The 19,661-nt window shown below is 44.9% G+C and overlaps 1 protein-coding gene across 1 annotated transcript in view; it reads left to right on the forward strand.

The window, feature by feature from the left end:
• Nucleotides 1–454: 454 nt before the first annotated feature.
• The window catches only part of LOC147672092 (D-amino-acid oxidase-like), a gene marked incomplete at its 3' end in the record, with an annotated part of 29,878 nt that continues 10,671 nt past the window's right edge, over nt 455–19,661 (forward strand). Inside the window, exon 1 of the mRNA XM_086948041.1 lies at nt 455–588. Within this exon, the coding sequence (XP_086804167.1) occupies nt 548–588 (41 nt within the window). The remainder of the gene's footprint in view (nt 589–19,661) is intronic.

A 19,661-nucleotide genomic window follows, 5' to 3' on the forward strand; every position in this document is an offset into this window, starting at 1 on the left:
TGCTATGCGCGATGCCAAATGATGTGATGTCATGGGCCATGATGTCACTAGCATACTGCCTAACTTGGTTAGTATCCCCGCTTCTATTTTTAGGACTTGTGCTCTGCAAAAATATAACTATTTGTAATTAAGAGGTTATTTTGAAACTTTGAAGTTGGCCCAGGTGACAAATGAGATTTTAGTGGTCACATCCCCAGTTAAATCGTGCTCGGTGGTTGCCTTGGATACGAAAAATCCCCAACAAGGTGGTTGTAGTCTGGCTGTTGGATTAAATTCATTCATGCCCTTGTGTCCTCTCCAGCAGTTTTGTACCTGCAGTTCCCCCATGTACCGCTTGAGTGTGCTGGCGTTTTGGAATGAGATGTCGCTGTAGCTCATTTTGCAACCTCAGGTAGTATGGAAATGAAAATGAAACTATCCTTGGCCATTACGGAAGTTTGCCCACCTGCTTGGCGTTCTCAATTTCTCTCTCTCTTTGTCGTCGTTGCTGTAAACAAGGGCTGTGGAGAAGCTTACACATGCCGGGCTGCTGGTACCGGGCGGCCAGATGCTTTCGAGACCGATCCTGACATGCATTTCACACGCAAGGTATTTGATCTGTGTCTTTTGATTTTCTTTTTAAGACTCAGCCCCATTGGGCACCACACTCGACAGATTTTCTCTGGCAGTGCTTTATTGCGAGGTAAAGCTACCGTAGGCCTCCTTGTACAAGCATAACTTTTTGGGACTTTAGTAAAGTGCTTTAAAGCCTTAGGGCAATGTACAGACAAATGCAGTTCATCAATAAATACATTTACTTTGACACAGTGACGTTGTCAGACGTGTGTCTTTTATTCTAGCGGTTCACGTGCGATGAGCGTACTACAACTCCCAAAATGCACAGTTTTATGGAACTAAAGACCAGCTCCGGGCACGAAGTGTGTGGTGCCATTTGATTCGCCTGTTAATGTTCGTATATACGGTGTAAAATCCCACGCAAATGGTTTAGGGTCTCAAATGGCTGGTTAGTTCTGGTTTTTCAGATCTGGTCACTTTGGATTCTGCCCCCTGTAGATTTACTTGCCCCACTATATGAGTGGGGATTGCAGTCTCGCTGCAAGTACTTTAAATGGGATAAAGAAGGTGGGATCTTAAAAAGGAGAGCGGCCAAAGAAGTATGTCTAAGAGCCTATATAATTAAATACATTTCTTAAAGCCTTTGAACAAGATTTCCATGCTTCAGTGCTTTAAGTAGGAGAAATAAGACGAGGTCGTCAGTCGTCTCTAAAAGTGACATGACCGAAGAGTCCTCTCCAAGAGGCGTATGTGTTTTTGCACATTGTTCCCTGCCCAGTACTTTGGAGGCCTTGGTGTGAGTTTTTTGTTATTGCATCCACACATCACAAAACAAAGATCATGTGCCTAAAACAAACCAGACATTGGCTTTGCCAGTGCTTTTTATCTGTATTTTATAAATGAGTAATGCAGCATTTTCTTTGTCTTGGTAAATATTTCAAGAGCTGTATGCCTCCTTCACACACTCTCACAAAAAATAGTAATTACAGTTGGCACATATATGAACATCTATCCAGTGGTCGAAGTGGGCAGGATCTGAGGGGCACAACATGCCCATACTTTTTTAATTTAAGAAAAACAGTTCTCCTACTTTTTGTGGAAAGGCAACCGTCCCAGACAGGTTAATTCAGCTGATGTGTAGGGCAGGGAGTCACCTGTGCTCAGTAGCGGTCGGTGGTGGGAGTACCTGCCGGACGGTGACGTGGGGAGAGGAAAGGGCAGGGTAGGGGGTAGTAATCTATGGATTACGGAGGATTACAGGTAAGTAAACATCTCTGCTGTTTGTACCACTCTGGAGATACCAGAGCTGGTTTTTTTCGAGGGTGTCTTAATAATTGTTACCTGGGCCAGTCTTCCTGGCAGAAGAGGCTATTTCCACTGGCAGTTTCCAAATCTAAATAGAACACTGTTAATTCTAAATGCGAGTTCCATCTTGTATATCAGGAAGGATGCAAACCGTAGTCTGCTGTAAGCTCTAAAAGTGTCTGTAACTGGCATGCAATATACATTACCTGAACAGAAGGACTGCAGGACAACAAAGAGAAAGAATGAGTGAGAGACTTCTCCCCTTGTTGACCGTTACAGGAGCATTCCCCACAGACAACATCTGTGATGGAGATATTATAACGAATAGACAAACGATCTCAGTGATGCTCAATTTGACAAACTGTAGAAACCTGATGGACCGAAAGGGAAGGTACTACGATGGAAATAAGAAAGTCAAGTCGCTCTAAGGAAACAATGAGGATATAGGAGGGAATCTCCTGCATGAAATAAAACAGGACTGCGCTGCTTAAACATCAGGGCTGTGGTGTGTTACGAATAAAACAAGTAAAACACCCAGACAACCAAAAATTATATAGATGCTAGGTATTGAAGACAGACGACTTGCAGAATTATCTGGAGATGATCTGTATAGACAGAGGAACTGCTGCTGGAATTGATCGGGGAAGGATCCGAACGTGCTGTTGTTGAAAGGCAACACAACTGTGAGATTTAAAAGGGACAACAGGCCCTGGTTCTGGCAGATGAGACATCGATTGATTAATTACTGACAAGTAGGCTGGCGACATGTTTCAAACAAGTGGGAGGGGTGGAGCGAGTGCTCGCGCGTGCGCTAAGCAGCAGCTGTTTTCTCTTTTTCAAAGCACACACTCGTGCTTGTGTCGCGGCGCTGCGCACTCCCGCAAGCTGTATGCCCCCACAAGCACGAGTATGTGCTTGGAAAAAGAGCTGTATGATGGCTAAAGGTCTCCTGAGTAGCGCATGCGTGCTGCGTGGCCGAGACCTAAAAATGACCAGCACATTCATAATGCTTTCTATCACAGATGGGGGCTCGTAGCACTAAACATACACATGTCACTATTCTCCACTGCGCCAACCAGGATTCAATTCTGTGGCTCTCTGTGTACAGACGAAGAACTCTGCTGCACATTAACTAATAGAGGATTCATAATGTACAAAAGTGCATTTTGCACTGATTAACTTAACTTGCATTTATTTTTATGCTATCAGAGCAAGGTTTTAGTTTGTAGGAAGAATGGCGCTCAGCTTATCAACGTCGGTGTCTATGATTGAAAAAAGTGAGGTATGTTGGTAACTGGGAAGGGGAAACCTTTCTAACCCCTTAATCTGTGCAGAAAGAACCTACAACATATTCATTTACCAATCTCCCGTGCACACATATATTATTACAGCATGACGTAAAAGTGTTTTCTTTAGAGCTGCGCTATACAACTTGTATTAAAGAACCAAAGACATCAACAAAGAATACTGTTCTATTTTGCTCTAACTAACACTTTTACGTCATGTTGTAATAATTGCATTTATTTTTAGTTTAAGCTGGGCTTATTTTATATGTAGTTACCTGAAGGTGAAAGACCGAAAAAAGTTACTGAATATTTTGTTTTTTAGCCATGTCTTTGACCCTGCCCCCATTGTGCACAGCATCACAGTTCCCAATTTTTGTTTCATGCACTTCGTACGCTGCATCCGTCTGTGTGAGCTTCAGAGAGGCAATGATTGCATGAAGTCTGAATACTTTTTGACCTACTGACTGATAATGTGAGAATCTTGCTCTTCCTGCAACCTCGATTCCAGAGCTCTCAGTTATTCCCCATCATGCGCACACAACCTGAACTCAACCTGACGTCCGAAGGTGACTCAGTTCACAGTGTGCACTACAAAAATAGGGCCATGTTTCATGGAAAAATACTACAGAACACACAGATTTTGAAAAAACCCTATAACTGTTAGAAATGCAAGATGCAGTAAAACATGTAAAATGTAAACATGGACTGTGTCTTTGATGTTGATTACTTTAAGTGTTGATGTAGTGCTGTTAGCACTCTAGCTGTCGCACGCACGCATCACCTCATCCGCAGGCCAGGCGTGGCCTGCGGGGAATCAATAAATGGAAGGCGTGTGCTCGGACACGTCACTTCCGACTAGCATTGGGTGTGAGGCTGACTGGTGTACGTTGCGCGCCTCCACCCCTGCGCTAGCGATCAGCCAAGGCCTGGTCCCCCAAACCCTACAATATTACACTGGCGACGAGCGGAGGGGGCCCAACCCTCGCCTGTGCACCAGCACCCAACGGAGCGGTCCGCTCCTCTTCCGCGGCGCCGACCGTGCATATCCTGGCTCCTACCAGTGAGCCTGCTGCTGCCGGAGCACTCCTCCCTGCCACTGCCCTGCCTGCCTGCTGGGATGCGACATCCACCCTCTGGCTGCTCTCCGGTGAGGGTGCAAGCCGTCTGCTGGTTCCTGCGGTGTCCCGGTCTGGAGTTTTGCGACGCCTTGCCAAACCTCACGCATCTCGCGTGGTCCGCGGCACCGGCGCCCTTCCAAACCTCACGCATTTCGCGTGGGAAGCGGGAAAACGCCCTACGAACCCTCACGCATCTCGCGTGCTCCACGTTTTTGGTTTGCTGCGTCCCGGGAGTGTGTGCTGACGCCTGGAGGGACAACTGCCAACACTCTGGAAACCTGGAGACTCGTCTGGAGAAGTCCTGACCATCCCGAGGCTGGCCAGACACGGCTCACGTGGCGCAGGAGGAAGCCGCGACACGGGGAGAGCGGATGGTGCGGATCTTTGCACAGGTACACGTGCTGCTGCGAATTCCTGAGGGGACTGACTAGACCAGAAGCTATCACCGCCCTAGTTGGGAGTCTGCGCCATGGGGGATGGAGATGCGGCGGCGCCTGTCATTAATATCCCCTTCCAGCACGCCGCAGGCGGGGTCCTGCCACCATTCAGCGAAGCAATCGACCCGTTCACGGCCTCACCCCGCTGGAAGATTTGGCTAGAAAGACTAGAGAACTACTTTGTAGTCACACGAGAGACGGATGACGCAGTAAAAAGATCCTTACTACTCCACTACGCAGGGGATGAGATCTTCAGACTTTTCAAACACCTCCCTAACGCGGGTGCGGCGGCCAGCTATGCTGCCGCGGTTACCTCTCTCAACGGACATTTTGACCCCCAGTTGAACATGGACTTCGAGGTATTCAAGTTGGGACAGGCACGTCAACGAGACGGAGAGACTATGGATCAATTCCACACGTGCGTCAGGGAGCTGGCCAGTTCCACCGACGAGGATCAGCCCAGAGCCATAAGGAGGCAGCTGATCCAGGGATGCCGGGACAAGAAATTGAGAGGCCAGATTCTCCGTAAGCCCGCAATCTCTTTGGAAGACATCCTTATCTTGGCCAGATCCCACGAGCTCTCGGACGTCAGAGCGACGGCCATGGAACAGGCCCTGCATAAAACCCCGATTAAGGCGGAAAACATCAAGATAGAACGCGCGGACGCCGTGCGGCCTCGGGCACGTGGTCAGGCAAAGAAAGGATATCGAAAGAAGTCACCTCAGGCCCGCTGTGGATACTGTGGCCATGAACCACACGCGGCCAAGGACTGCCCGGCCCAGGGACAGACCTGTGGGAACTGTGGGATCCCAAACCACTTCGCATCAGTCTGCCGCAGGAAGAACCAGATGAGAAACCCTAAGAAATCATGGACACCCACTAAAGCAGTCCGCCAATTGTCACTAGCTGATCCGGCCCCGGAGAAGTCAGAGAAGCACCTGCCCACGGTCTATGATGATGATTCGGACTCGGAAGACGAAGAGGCGTTCGTCATCTCCTTCGCCCGGGAACTCAAGCAGCCGAGAAGACCACAGCCAACCTGCGTGGTACAAATGGGACAAAGCGAAGTGAAGGCGATCATTGATACGGGGGCCACTGTCAATGTGATGGGACTACAACAATTCAACAAGCTGTGTCCCCGCCCGAGGTCTTACCATCTAAAACGAGAATCTTCGCCTATGGCGCGGATACACCCCTACCTCTCAAGGGGAAGATCGTGATACCCATCCGAGCAGATGAGGAGGAAGTAACGGCAACAATCCACATCATCAACCGGGAGGCTGACACCTTACTGAGTAGTCATACGGCGGAGGATCTGAAATTGATAGCCTTCGCCAACCGGATCCGAGCCCACCAAGTGGATGAGTTGCTGGAGCGTTTCCCTGAACTATTCAAGGGACTAGGGTGCATCAAGTGTGACCCCATCAAACTCCACATCGACAAATCGATCTCCCCCACAGCCCTACGCCACCGCCGGATACCTTTTCACCTCCGACCCCTGGTGGAGAAAGAACTTGAGAAACTGGAGAATCTTGGAGTTATTGAAAAGGTGGCGGGGCCTACCCCATGGGTTTCACCCTTGGTCATCGTCGAAAAACCTAAACAGCCGGGCGAAATCCGGTTGTGCATTGATATGCGACTACCGAACACAGCCATCCGGAGAGAGAGACACCTGACGCCCACGATGGACGACATAGTGGCCGACGTGAATGGCTCAAAATGGTTCTCCAAAATGGATCTTAACGCTGGATACCATCAACTACCCCTTGCGGAGGAGAGCCGATTCATCACGACATTCAGCACTCACCTCGGCCTCAGGCGCTACAAACGCCTCAATTTCGGCATATCGTCAGCAGCTGAGGTGTTCCAAAACACCATTAGGGAACTCCTATCCGGGCTGCCAGGAGACATCAACGTCAGCGATGACATCCTAATACACTCGCCCACCGCGTCTGACCACTACAAACACCTGCGGAACGTCGTGAAGAGACTAAGTGCATATGGAGCAACACTCCACAAAGACAAATGTCAATTCTTTCAGTCATCTATTGAATTCTTTGGCTACATATTTAACCAGGAAGGAATTCAAGTCGACCGAGAAAGTCCAAGTCCATCAAAGACGCTCCAGCGCCCAAGTCACCAACGGAGGTGAGAAGCTTTCTCGGGATGGCCACATACTGTGGCCCATTCATACCGGGTCTAGCCACAAAAAGCAAACCCCTACGAGCCCTCACCAAAATGGACGCCGTTTGGCAGTGGGTCACTAAGGAAAATGAAGCATTCCAGAGCATCAAGGATGCCCTCCTGGAAAACGCCACACTGTCCTACTTTGATCCTGGGAAACGCACTGAGGTCATTGTCGACGCCAGCCCGGTAGGCCTGGGGGCAGTCCTGACCCAGGAGCACGAGCCCGGACAATGGACAGCACTAGCGTTCGCTAGCAAGGCATTGACCCCCACCGAGACCCGGTATGCCCAAATTGAGCGGGAAGCCCTGGCGATCAAGTGGGCCTGCAGCCATTTTCACCTTTACCTACAGGGCCACCCATTCGTCATGGTCACAGATCACCAACCCCTAGTACACCTCTTCAAGGGCACAGCCCCGCATCCACCACCACGCATTGAAAGATGGGTGATCCAGCTGCAGTCGTATGGAATGGAGGTGGTGTATCGGCCAGGAGCCAAGAACCCGGCGGACTATCTATCTATCACGCCATCCACTACCTCAGGAGCCGACATCCACCGATGACGACTGTGAAGAGTACGCCCGATGGGTGGCACTCACATCCTGCCCCCGATGCATGACCATCAGTGAAATCAAGGAAGCGGCCGCTGATGACAACCCATACATGAGATCGCTGCAAGCTATCCAGGAAGGGACCTGGGCCAATTACCTACACCCCCCCAACACCTGGATGGCAGCGGACAAGGAGGCCCTCACAAAGTTCTGGCATGTCCGTCATGAACTCAGTGCCACCGACGATGGCGTGCTACTAAGGGGGACACGACTAGTAGTACCACAACGCCTTAGGCATCAAGCTACGCAACTCGCCCACCGCGGCCACCAAGGCACAACGAATATGAAGGCCCGCATGCGGGAGAAGGTGTGGTTTCTTGAGCTGGAAACTATGGTGGAAGACTATGTGAAGAACTGCCTATCTTGCCAACTGACGGGTGATCCGGAGAGGCCGGCCCCGATCATCACGGAGGCGGCCTGCACCACACCGTGGACCAAAATAAGTGTGGACTTCGGGAGTTTTCCAGGAGAAGGACACACACTGGTGGCCATTGATTCATACTCGAAATACCCGTTCGTTGAAAGAATCGACTCCACTGCCTTCACACACGTGGGGCCAGCATTAGAAAAATTATTCTCCATGTTTGGATACCCGGAAGAACTAAAAAGCGACAATGGACCACCATTCCAGGGAGCAGAGTTCGCAACCTTCCTGAAGGCCAGAGGCATCACCCACCGGCGCATAACACCCCAATGGCCGCAAGCAAATGGGGAGGCCGAAAGATTTATGCGAACTCTAAATAAGATGTTTCGGATAGCGATGGTAGAGCAAGCAGACCCAGAACAGAGACTGCATGACTTCCTACGGGAATATAGAGGGACCCCTCATTGCACCACCCAGAGAAGTCCGTGGGCCCTCATGTTCCAAGGACAACGCAGAGACCTCCTTCCCACTGCCCCGGGGATGGCATCGACCCCGAATGACACAGAGGAAACCCAGGAGCGGAGACGACAGAACAATCAGCGAGCAAGTCAGTGTCGAAGAGCAACACCACGACGGCTGTGCCGGGGAGACCAAGTGGTCATATGGAACAGACGTCCTGGAGGGAAGTTCCAGACGCCCTACGAACCGGAACCGTGGACTGTGACAACCACAAAAGGGACTATGGTGACCGCGCGCAAGGAAGGGGAAGAAGTGTCGAGAAACACCTTGTGGTTCAAAGTGACACCCTCTGGGCTGGCCAACAACCTGGAAGCGGTGGACAACACTGAGGCATCGCCCGGGGCCCTAACGCAAGAGGAGGAGGACAACTCGCCAGCAGGGACACAAGAAGTAATGCCGGAGCCAGAAAGTGGATCACCGACGACGCAAACCCCCACCAGGAGCACCCCACAGTACCGGGAACATGGTCGAAGCCAGCCCCCGCGATACAACCTACGGCCCAATCCACCCCCGAGCCAGAAGCTAAGGGACTATGCCTGTCAGCTGAGCCCCTGAAGTCGTCAACAAGGGACACGCAAGTACAGTGCTTTATATTGAGACTATGATAGACTGATCACCCAATTCTGGAACATTTGCGAGAACAAAAAATCAAAGTTTGTAAAGTTGGATAGGGATGTAGTGCTGTTAGCACTCTAGCTGTCGCACACACGCATCCCCTCATCCGCAGGCCACGCCAATAAATGGAAGGCGTGTGCTTGGACACGTCACTTCCGACTAGCATTGGGTGTGAGGCTGACTGGTGTACGTTGCGCACCTCCACCCCTGCGCTAGCGATCAGCCAAGGCCTGGTCCCCCAAACCCTACAATATTACACATTCATTGTTGAGGAATTGATTGGTGTTTTTGCCTGTAAAATGAAGCCGTTGAAATAAAAGATCAGGTAGGGACCTGTTTCAAAGTCCGTTTTTAATTACTGCCCGGTGGAAGACCTGGCAGGACCTGTCCCACTTAAAGCCCTGGCTTGTTCCATTTCTTTTCGTGCAGCACATGCCGTCTACTCTCTACCCGCAATGTGGTTTTTTACAGTGACTCTCAAGTGTTATTGATATTGTGAGTTAACAAGCCATTCCACACGCATCTAGTGTGAGAAAAGGAGGGGTCACGGCATGCTCCGTAGCAGTGTTCGGAGTAGACGGCATGCTCCGTGTTTGGATTAGATGACTTGAGTATTGCTGATTCTATACATACATAGGTGTGGAACTGTTCAAATTCAGAGAACAGCGATCATTTCGTGACAGTTTATTTATAATAATGTTTGGATTTGACTTTGATTTACATTTTGATTTACATTTTATGTGTGTAATACAGAGACATAATTCATTGTTTGAATTAGGAGTGTTTATGACATAAAGGGACATCATGTAATATTGCATCTACAGATTGATGTATATGTAAACTGAAATTGTGTGCAGTAACTTACAGCAATACGTCAGTCCTCTGTTGATGTCCATGTATGCACAAGGGTATAAGCCAATGTTTTCACAGCATTCTTTCACGTGATCAAGTCGTTTTTCGGCGAAACGCGTTGTGAAATAAACAGCACTGCTTGGAATTGGTGACTACCTCGTTTTGTCCTGAGAGCGTGTTTTATGGATTTTGGGCAGAAGAGAGTATATGTATATATATATATATATATATATATATATATATATCAAGGTACGTATATGTGGAGTTAAGTATAGTAAAACTTTTCTCGCCCATAGAAACTTACCTTCATGATATTTATGTCCTCGATATTCTTGACACAATATTTTTCCACAAAAACCTTTTTTGTTTTTTTTAATTTACTGCGGCATTACCATGGCATTATGTTATAGCTTGAGCATATTTTGTTTATATTACAACATACATTTGCATTCCTCTTATTGCAAAAGCAATGTTTCTCAATTTACGCTATGAAGCTTGTAGCAAAGGCACATCTGAAAGAGGTTACATATCCCTATTTGTTTGTTTACAAAAAACTTTAGTACAATTTGTCAAAAAGCATACATAACCATCTAAATAACCGAAACATAAAGGCACAACAAGATTAGACTTTAGAAGACAAGGGGCCTTAGCTTATCAAAATTTAAAAACGAGAAAGAAATATAGGCCATGATAGGAAGCTATATTTGTCCTCTGTCCAGCCGGACAGGGTATTTATTAAACACGATGAATACACACTTGTTTAAATGGTTTTAGGCACAGTACTGTACCTTTCTCATGAAGGACACACGACACGTAAGGGAGAATAAGAAGAAAAATAGAAAAAAGATTTCACAGGCAAAGAAAGAGCAGTGCTGGCCACTTTTGATTCTTAAATTAAAGTGTATGCCAGACAGCGCTAGGCACAACGAAAGTAAAACTCAATGGTTAGGTTGTGAAAGCACTATATCAGTCGACGTTTCTATCCTTTTGCTCTAATTATACAGTATCATCATCAGGACTAAAATTGACAACATTTGCCTGCCTGGAATTGTGGTACAACCGCCTGTTGTGGAGGAAGAAAGAAGAAAGAAAAGGAAAAAGATAGCCAGTGGCTAAATTAAAAGAAGATACTTTAACAAGATAGACTGTCCAACTGCTTTGTACATTTATTCGGAACCAACTTAACGTGGTCTATTTCGTGTATGAAAACAAGGTGAGAGTACTGGGCTTTCATAACCGGGTGTGTTGGTGACTGGTGTCAATACATAGATTAAAAACCACATGAGACATTTAGAGGCAATATTTTCGCTATAAAAGAAGTCTATGCAATTCCATTATTACTAATAATTTTGATTTTCGGGGGCCCTCGAGTGACAAAACATTTGTGTACATTCATACAGTGTCCTGGAGCAGGGAAGGCGCTAAGTGATACTTATACCCTCGAAGATGTTAATTACCTTGCCCGGGTTGGGGCTTTTCCTATCTGAAATGGTTGAGGCGCCTCCCTTCAGATGTGGCTGACAGCACGAGTGAGGGACTCTACCTGTGGGAAGGAGGGGTACCCATTAGGCATACATACTTAACTTGTGATCATGCCAACCGGTGACTGTTGCCAAGGAAGTATCCCTAATTACCTTGGTACGATGTCCAAAGTTAAAGCAGTGTGGAACTGCAGGATCCGATCGGGTTTACGCGCCTAATACAGAGAGGGACACGCTTCTATCAAAATTACGTTCGGAAAAGACCATGTCTTCCGCGATAAACTGTGGGTGGTGACTTTTACCTTGTTAATATGGGTACTGCATTGAGACCATTAGCATTCGATGGAATATCGATGCTTTGTCTGAAAACAGAAAGAGGCAAGGGGATCTGGTCACGAATAATTCCGTTTGGGAATATCGTAAGCGTACTTTCGACCCCGAGGAATGCTGGCGCTTACATTAGTAGTGCAATGACTACCTTGCCGTTGGTGTTCTGGGAGAACGATGTCCTATCCGACCATTGCTCCGGTTGCAGTGAACCTCAGTGGAGCGTTTGTTTTGTCTGGGGCAACGCGAAGTTGGACATAGAAATAGAAAGGGGCCAGACTGTGGCGGCCATATTGGAATGGGTCTTGCCTAATCCTTAATGAGGATTGAGTCATATTGCTCGAATCTAGTAGTCTTAGGGTGTGAGATTCACCGGGCTAGTAGGGGGAGTAATTAAGCACGAGATTATTTGGGAGCTCATGTACAGTGCAAGTGGTTACATTTACATAAGTGAGAGTGCATTCTGTGACATTTAATACATTTATAGATTATATACAAATTTCCGAATTGCCAAAAGAAACTTAGATTACAATTGTGCACATGATACAGTACAATTAAGACAAGGTCTTTGGTTTCTATGCTTCCAAGCCTGGAAGCATATTGTGCAAATTATACTAAGGTAGTCCAATCTTCTGCTCGATTCAAGCCATTCCTTATTGTATCAAATTGGATCATTGTCTTTAGCTCCTCTTTGTTCAGCATTTGGGCAATGTTTCCTCCTCGGGCTGGTAACTTCACCACTTTCAATATCGTCCATTTTATGTCATTTTCGTTGTGTCCAACTTCCACGAAATGGTCCATCAGAGGATCATTGGTTGTTTTACATCTTATACGGCTCCTATGCTGGCAAATGCGTGTCTTAGCTTTTTGTGTGGTCTGACCCACATATATTTTTGGACATGGACATAGGATGGCATATATTACATTTGAAGAGTTACAATTTGAAAATGAACATCTTTCAAACGTGGTGTCATTGTGGGTGAATTTCTTGCCCTCCACTGTGTATTCACATACATTGCAACATCCACATTTTACATGGCCTATGAGTGGTGGTAAGCCCCAGGCTGTGTCAAGAGTGGTGCCCTGTGGTGTTATTTGTAATGCAGCTCTTACAAGGTGGTCTTTTAAATTTTTGCTCTTGCGAAATGCGAAGAGGGGTCTGTCAATATTTATTGAGCCTGCATTAATCGTTGGCCAGTGTTTTATGATTGACCTTCTGATTTTATTAGAAACGGGCGAGAAGGTTGTGACGCACGTGATTCTGTCTTTCTGATTTCTCACCTTTGGCGTCAGTAAAACCTCTCGTGGACAATACCACGCTTGTTTCAGGGCCTGTCTGACTATTCTCCTCGGGTAGCCTCGGTCTTTTAACTTGTTAGAGAGAACTACAGCCTCTCTGAAATAGTCAGTTCTACAGGAACAATTTCGTCTGATCCTGAGGAACTGCGAATATGGTAGGGAGTCCCTTAAAGCCCTAGGATGGTTACTTTTGTAATAGAGGAGCGTATTCCGCTCTGTGGGTTTCCTGAAAGGTCTGGTCAGAAGTTCACCCTCTGAGTGGTAGATGGTAAGGTCCAGAAACGCTATTGAAGCCTTGTCCTGGCTTAGAGTAAATGTAAGCCCACAGCAATTGTTATTGAGCCAATGTAAGAAACTGGCCAGTGTTTCATTGGTCTGGTTCCAAATAAGAAAAATGGCATCTATATATCTCCATGCAATGAAGAGTGGTGCAGTTGCACACCTCTGTTAGGGGTTCTTATTGTAAGTTAAGCAGAGTTCTTAAAAAAGTTTAGAGATATGTAAAGAAATTGCGTGCTGCTCCCTGTCTATGGAAAAAGACCCTAAATTCCCCTACTATTGAATGCAAAAGTAAACTGTGGGAACACCCGCAGTTAAGGGAGTGCACAGCTATTGGACAACTGTCTCAAAGCAAACTTGGTGTGTCCTGATTTAAACTATATTCACAAATGCTCAAAGGCAACAGGGTTCTGATCAAGTTATCAGGTTTAGTATCGACATGTTTCAAAATAAAATTATATACACATGATTTCAAGCATTATATGCATACCAATTATCAATAGATCTTCAAAACGATATGATTTTGTATGATAGTTCAAAAAAACATAGCGTTATACATAAACACATGAATGCTTAGCAATAATGTTCTTTTCAAAAATCCCAATGCATTTCGGGTTCATGAATGGAACCCTTCGTCAGGGGAAATCAATTCCATGGGTAAAGTTGTCTTCCCAAGTTGAATGGAATCCACTGTAATCTAAAACACAACAATGTGCAGTAAGTCTACTGCATCAATTGTAGGATTTGCACTCAAATTTGTGACTGAGGTGTGCATAATAAAAAAGAGGAAAAGAAAGTGTGCAATACTGTGTAATTGCCAGAAAACGAATCGTATTAGTAAAAATCACCTCCGAAAGAATGTGTAGCATGAGGTGTAATAAGTGACAGCAGTACCATATCCAAAACAGTAAAGCGTAAACAGTAAAGTGTGATTATGGGCTTGCCTGATAAGTTACTTGTAGCTGCTGTGTTTCACAATCTTAAGAGTGCAGCGAGATACTGAGGGTCCTAGTTTTTCAAAGCGGTCTGTAAAATATGAACATTACCAGTATTTAAATCAAAATATAGAGAAAGGAGTTGAGTTAAGCGAGCCTAATTGTGTTGGAGGCTTACCAGAAACCAGTGGGAGTTCTCGTCCGTCAATACTCGGGACGAGAGCTTCATGGAGTCTGAAAAAGAAACGGGGACCCACCGTTAGTAAACTGATGCGTGTGGGATGGAATGGCACAGGAAATATAATAGCGAAGTTTAACCTACCCGAAGTGTGGAATCGTGAAATTTCTGTTTGCTGCCAGAACTTCTGAATGCCGTGATCGCGTTGTGTACGAAAAATCCCATGATGCTTAGCGGTTTTAAAGGGGCAGTGTGGATATTCAAAATACCGCGATAAAGGGTTGTATGTAATAGAATCGTGATATATGGCTATACCAAAATGTAATGCTTACATATTGATAAGGTGTTGGAAGATATGTATGCCACGTGAATTGTGTTATGTACACTAGGAGCTAAGCGCAAGACTCAACAAAAATAAAAAAGTAAGAAATTTGTCGAGTGACCCATCTGTGCAAGCATATGTTAAATAAAGGTTATCTGAATGAAGGTTGGATGACAAAACCCTGAAAATGAGTGGATGAAGATATTGAAAAAGGCAAAGAATGCCCATAAGAGAATAGATGATAGGGATGGCCATAAAGGTAATGTGAAACAAAAAGGGAAGGAAGCGAGTGCAAATCCTTTACAAATTCAGAGAATGAGTCAATTTCTCTCATGTGGTATTATTACAAAAAGCACAACATTTCATAATGATCACTGAGCCCATTCGGGGCCAGCGTGCATAATGTTTTTATCCAATAGGTTTCCCTTCGTGCAAGGGCAGTGTTAATGTCAATACCTGGGTTATTTCTGAGGCTTTCAAGAATTGTGTGACGTAATTGAGGTATGGTGTGGCCTGCTGTGTCCCAGTGTACAGCCAAAGAAGAAGTAGTGTTTTTGTTCCCAATTCTACTTTTGTGCTCTATAATGCGTGTCTTAATTTTCCTACTGGTTCTGCCTACATATACAAGGCCACAAGGGCATTTGATCGCGTAAATTACTTGTTCAGTATTCCAATTGGATGTGTGCTTCAATTTTATCCTATGAACCGTCTGTGGGTGCATGAAGGTATCGCCCAGAATCACATTTCACGTAAATTCATTGTTTGCTCACCACAGATCGAAGAATTTACGTGAAATGTTAAAATCTCAGCATGAAGAGCCTGCTAAACCGTTCAAGGGAATGACGAAATGCCACAACTGTGGCCAGTGCAGTAATGTGATTCTGTGCGATAACTTCATGCACCCACAGACGGGTCATAGGATAAAATTGAAGCACACATCCAATTGGAATACTGAACAAGTAATTTACGCGATCAAATGCCCTTGTGGCCTTGTATATGTAGGCAGAACCAGTAGGAAAATTAAGACACGCATTATAGAGCACAAAAGTAGAATTAGGAACAAAAACAATACTTCTTCTTTGGCTGTACACTGGGACACAGCAGGCCACACCATTCTTTGCCTTTTTCAATATCTTCATCCACTCATTTTCAGGGTTTTGTCATCCAACCTTCATTCAGATAACCTTTATTTAACATATGCTTGCACAGATGGGTCACTCGACAAATTTCTTACTTTTTTATTTTTGTTGAGTCTTGCGCTTAGCTCCTAGTGTACATAACACAATTCACGTGGCATACATATCTTCCAACACCTTATCAATATGTAAGCATTACATTTTGGTATAGCCATATATCACGATTCTATTACATACAACCCTTTATCGCGGTATTTTGAATATCCACACTGCCCCTTTAAAACCGCTAAGCATCATGGGATTTTTCGTACGCAACGCGATCTCGGCGTTCAGAAGCTCTGGCGGCAAACAGAAACTTCACGATTCCACACTTCGGGTAGGTTAAACTTCGCTATTATATTTCCTGTGCTATTCCATCCCACACGCATCAGTTTACTAACGGTGCATCCCCGTTTCTTTTTCAGACTCCATGAAGCTCTCGTCCCGAGTATTGACGGACGAGAACTCCCACTGCTTTCTGGTAAGCCTCCAACGCAATTAGGCTCGCTTAACTCAACTCCTTTTTCTATATTTTGATTTAAATACTGGTAATGTTCATATTTCACAGACCGCTTTGAAAAACTAGGACCCACAGTATCTCGCGGCACTCTTAAGATTGTGAAACACGGCAGCTACAAGTAACTTATCAGGCAAGCCCATAATCACACTTTACTGTTTACGCTTTACTGTTTTGGATATGGTACTGCTGTCACTTATTACACCTCATGCTACACATTCTTTCGGAGGTGATTTTTACTAATATGATTCGTTTTCTGGCAATCACACAGTATTGCACACTTTCTTTTCCTCTTTTTTATTATGCACACCTCAGTCACAAATTTGAGTACAAATCCTACATTTGATGCAGTAGACTTACTGCACATTGTTGTGTTTTAGATTACAGTGGATTCCATTCAACTTGGGAAGACAACTTTACCCATGGAATTGATTTCCCCTGACGAAGGGTTCCATTCATGAACCCGAAATGCATTGGGATTTTTGAAAAGAACATTATTGCTAAGCATTCATGTGTTTATGTATAACGCTATGTTTTCTTGAACTATCAAACAAAATCATATCGTTTTGAATATCTATTGATAATTGGTATGCATATAATGCTTGAAATCATGTGTATATAATTTGTTTGTTGAAACATGTTGATACTAAACCTGATAACTTGATCAGAACCCTGTTGCCTTTGAGCATTTGTGAATATAGTTTAAATCAGGACACACCAAGTTTGTTTTGAGACAGTTGTCCAATAGCTGTGCACTCCCTTAACTGCAGGTGTTCCCACAGTTTACTTTTGCATCTAAATATCTCCTCCACATTTTTATGCCTGAGAAGAAGGGATTCGATGATGTCAGTATGGAACCTATTTCTATTTGATCCATGAACAATACGGCCAGGTTAGGGGCAAAAATAGCACCCATGGATGTCCCCTTGATCTGCTGGAAATATGTGTTGTCGAAGAAAAAGAAATTCCTCGTTAAACACAATTCAAGTAATTGGAGGATGAAAAGAGTGGGTACCCTGTGTGGGCGTGAACGGGTGTCTAGGATTTTCTGAATGACTAGTAGTGCTGCTGTTTGTGGAATGTTTGTGTATAACGATTCCACGTCTAACGTGCATAGTGTCTCATTGAGGGGGTCAAATTCGAGATGTTCCTCCAGATTGATCATTCACATGCTATCTCTCACATAGTATGCCGTGGTTGGAACAAACTCTTTAATGAAGAAGTGTACGTAGGCCCCCAGAGGTTCCAAGACAGAGCCACATGCGGATACAATGGGCCTTCCTGGTGGATTTCTTAGATTTTTGTGGATCTTTGGGAGTGTATATATAACTGGTAATCTCGGGGATTTGATGTTAAGAAAGTTATATTCTTTTTTGCTCAGGTAGCCTTCGGAGCAGGCTTGAGACGTCAATTTAGTAATGATCTCTTGAATCTGTTTAGTTGGATTCCCAGGGAGTTTCTGGTAATGGTCAGGATTATTCAACTGGCGCATGATTTCGGCCTTATATGTTTCTGTTTCTTGAATGACAATCCCTCCACCTTTATCTGCACTTTTGATGACTACGTTTCTGTTATTTTTGAGTGTGTCAATTGCTTTTTTCTCTTGAAATGAAATGTTATATGGAATGAAGAGTTTAATATTCTGTATTGTTGTGAGATCTCTGAGTACAAGTTTCTCAAATGCTATAATCTCGGGAGGCACCATTGAAGATGAAGGTGAGAAGGTGGATGGTGGTCGAAAGGGAGTGTATGAATCAGAAAGGGGGCTGGGGTGCAATTGGAAAAATGCTTTAAGGCGGATTGTTCTAAAGAATCTTAACACTTCCATGTGCAATTCCATAAAATTGGGGCGAATGGTGGGCACGAATGACAGGCCTTTCTTCGGTAATTCAAGTTCTGTATCTAACAGAATATGTTGTGAGAGGTTGAAGATAGGTATCACCTCTGTTGATTTTTCAGTTACCATTGGTAGAAATTGTTCCTGGTTTTCCTCTCTCCTGGGGGATTGTGCCATCTCTGGGGTTTCTTTACTCGCCCTCGTTGAGGGGTGTTGGGCTGGCCTCTGGATAAAAAATTACTATGGCCACCTCCACGTCTTGCATTTGCGAAATATTGCCTCTAAATGTCTCATGTGGTTTTTAATCTATGTATTGACACCAGTCACCAACGCACCCGGTTATGAAAGCCCAGTACTCTCACCTTGTTTTCATACACGAAATAGACCACGTTAAGTTGATTCCGAATAAATGTACAAAGCAGTTGGACAGTCTAACTTGTTGGAGTATCTTCTTTTAATTTAGCCACTGGCTATCTTTTTCCTTTTCTTTCTTCTTTCTTCCTCCACAACAGGCGGTTGTACCACAATTCCAGGCAGGCAAATGTTGTCAATTTTAGTCCTGATGATGATCCTGTATAATTAGAGCAAAAGGATAGAAACGTCGACTGATATAGTGCTTTCACAACCTAACCATTGAGTTTTACTTTCGTTGTGCCTAGTGCCGTCTGGCATACACTTTAATTTAAGAATCAAAAGTGGCCAGCACTGCTCTTTCTTTGCCTGTGAAATCTTTTTTCTATTTTTCTTCTTATTCTCCCTTACGTGTCGTGTGTCCTTCATGAGAAAGGTACAGGACTGTGTCTAAAACCATTTAAACAAGTGTGTATTCATCGTGTTTAATAAATACCCTGTCCGGCTGGACAGAGGGCAAATATAGCTTCCTATCATGGCCTATATTTCATTCTCGTTTTTACATTTTGATAAGCTAAGGACCCCTGTCTTCTAAAGCATAATTCCCCACGGTCCTCAGCCAACTGTTTGTTTTCCCTTGTTATATTAGGAAACAACAAGATTAGGCAGCAGTTAATTTTGCAGGTTCTAGTACATCTTTATCCCCCTCGTGAAAATACTTAATTTTCCCAGATCTATATGTGAATAGCTCCACCAAACCCATTTTGTGTCTGGCTTTATAGCATTGCTAGCACATACCTAATGTTAGCAATTCTTCAAGCTATGCTTACAGTGGGGTTTGGCTCCATAATGCTCTCACCTCATACTGTGACTTTTTCATGTATCATTACACCTCCCATGAAGTGCTTGCAGTGCAGTGCACAGGGGACTATTTTACATCTAAATATTGCACTGAATCCACACACTTTAGATTCTAAATCACATAGATGAATTGACTACAGAAAGCAATTGTAAGTATGTTTTTTTTTTCACTGCACTTGCTGTATTGGATTAGCCAGGAGTCAAAATGTAAGCTGGACCTATTGTCTTTGCCAAAGGATGTTTGCTTTGCAT

The sequence above is a fragment of the Lissotriton vulgaris genome, unplaced genomic scaffold (genome assembly GCF_964263255.1).
Source record: "Lissotriton vulgaris unplaced genomic scaffold, aLisVul1.2 SCAFFOLD_468, whole genome shotgun sequence".
Classification (NCBI taxonomy): domain Eukaryota; kingdom Metazoa; phylum Chordata; class Amphibia; order Caudata; family Salamandridae; genus Lissotriton; species Lissotriton vulgaris.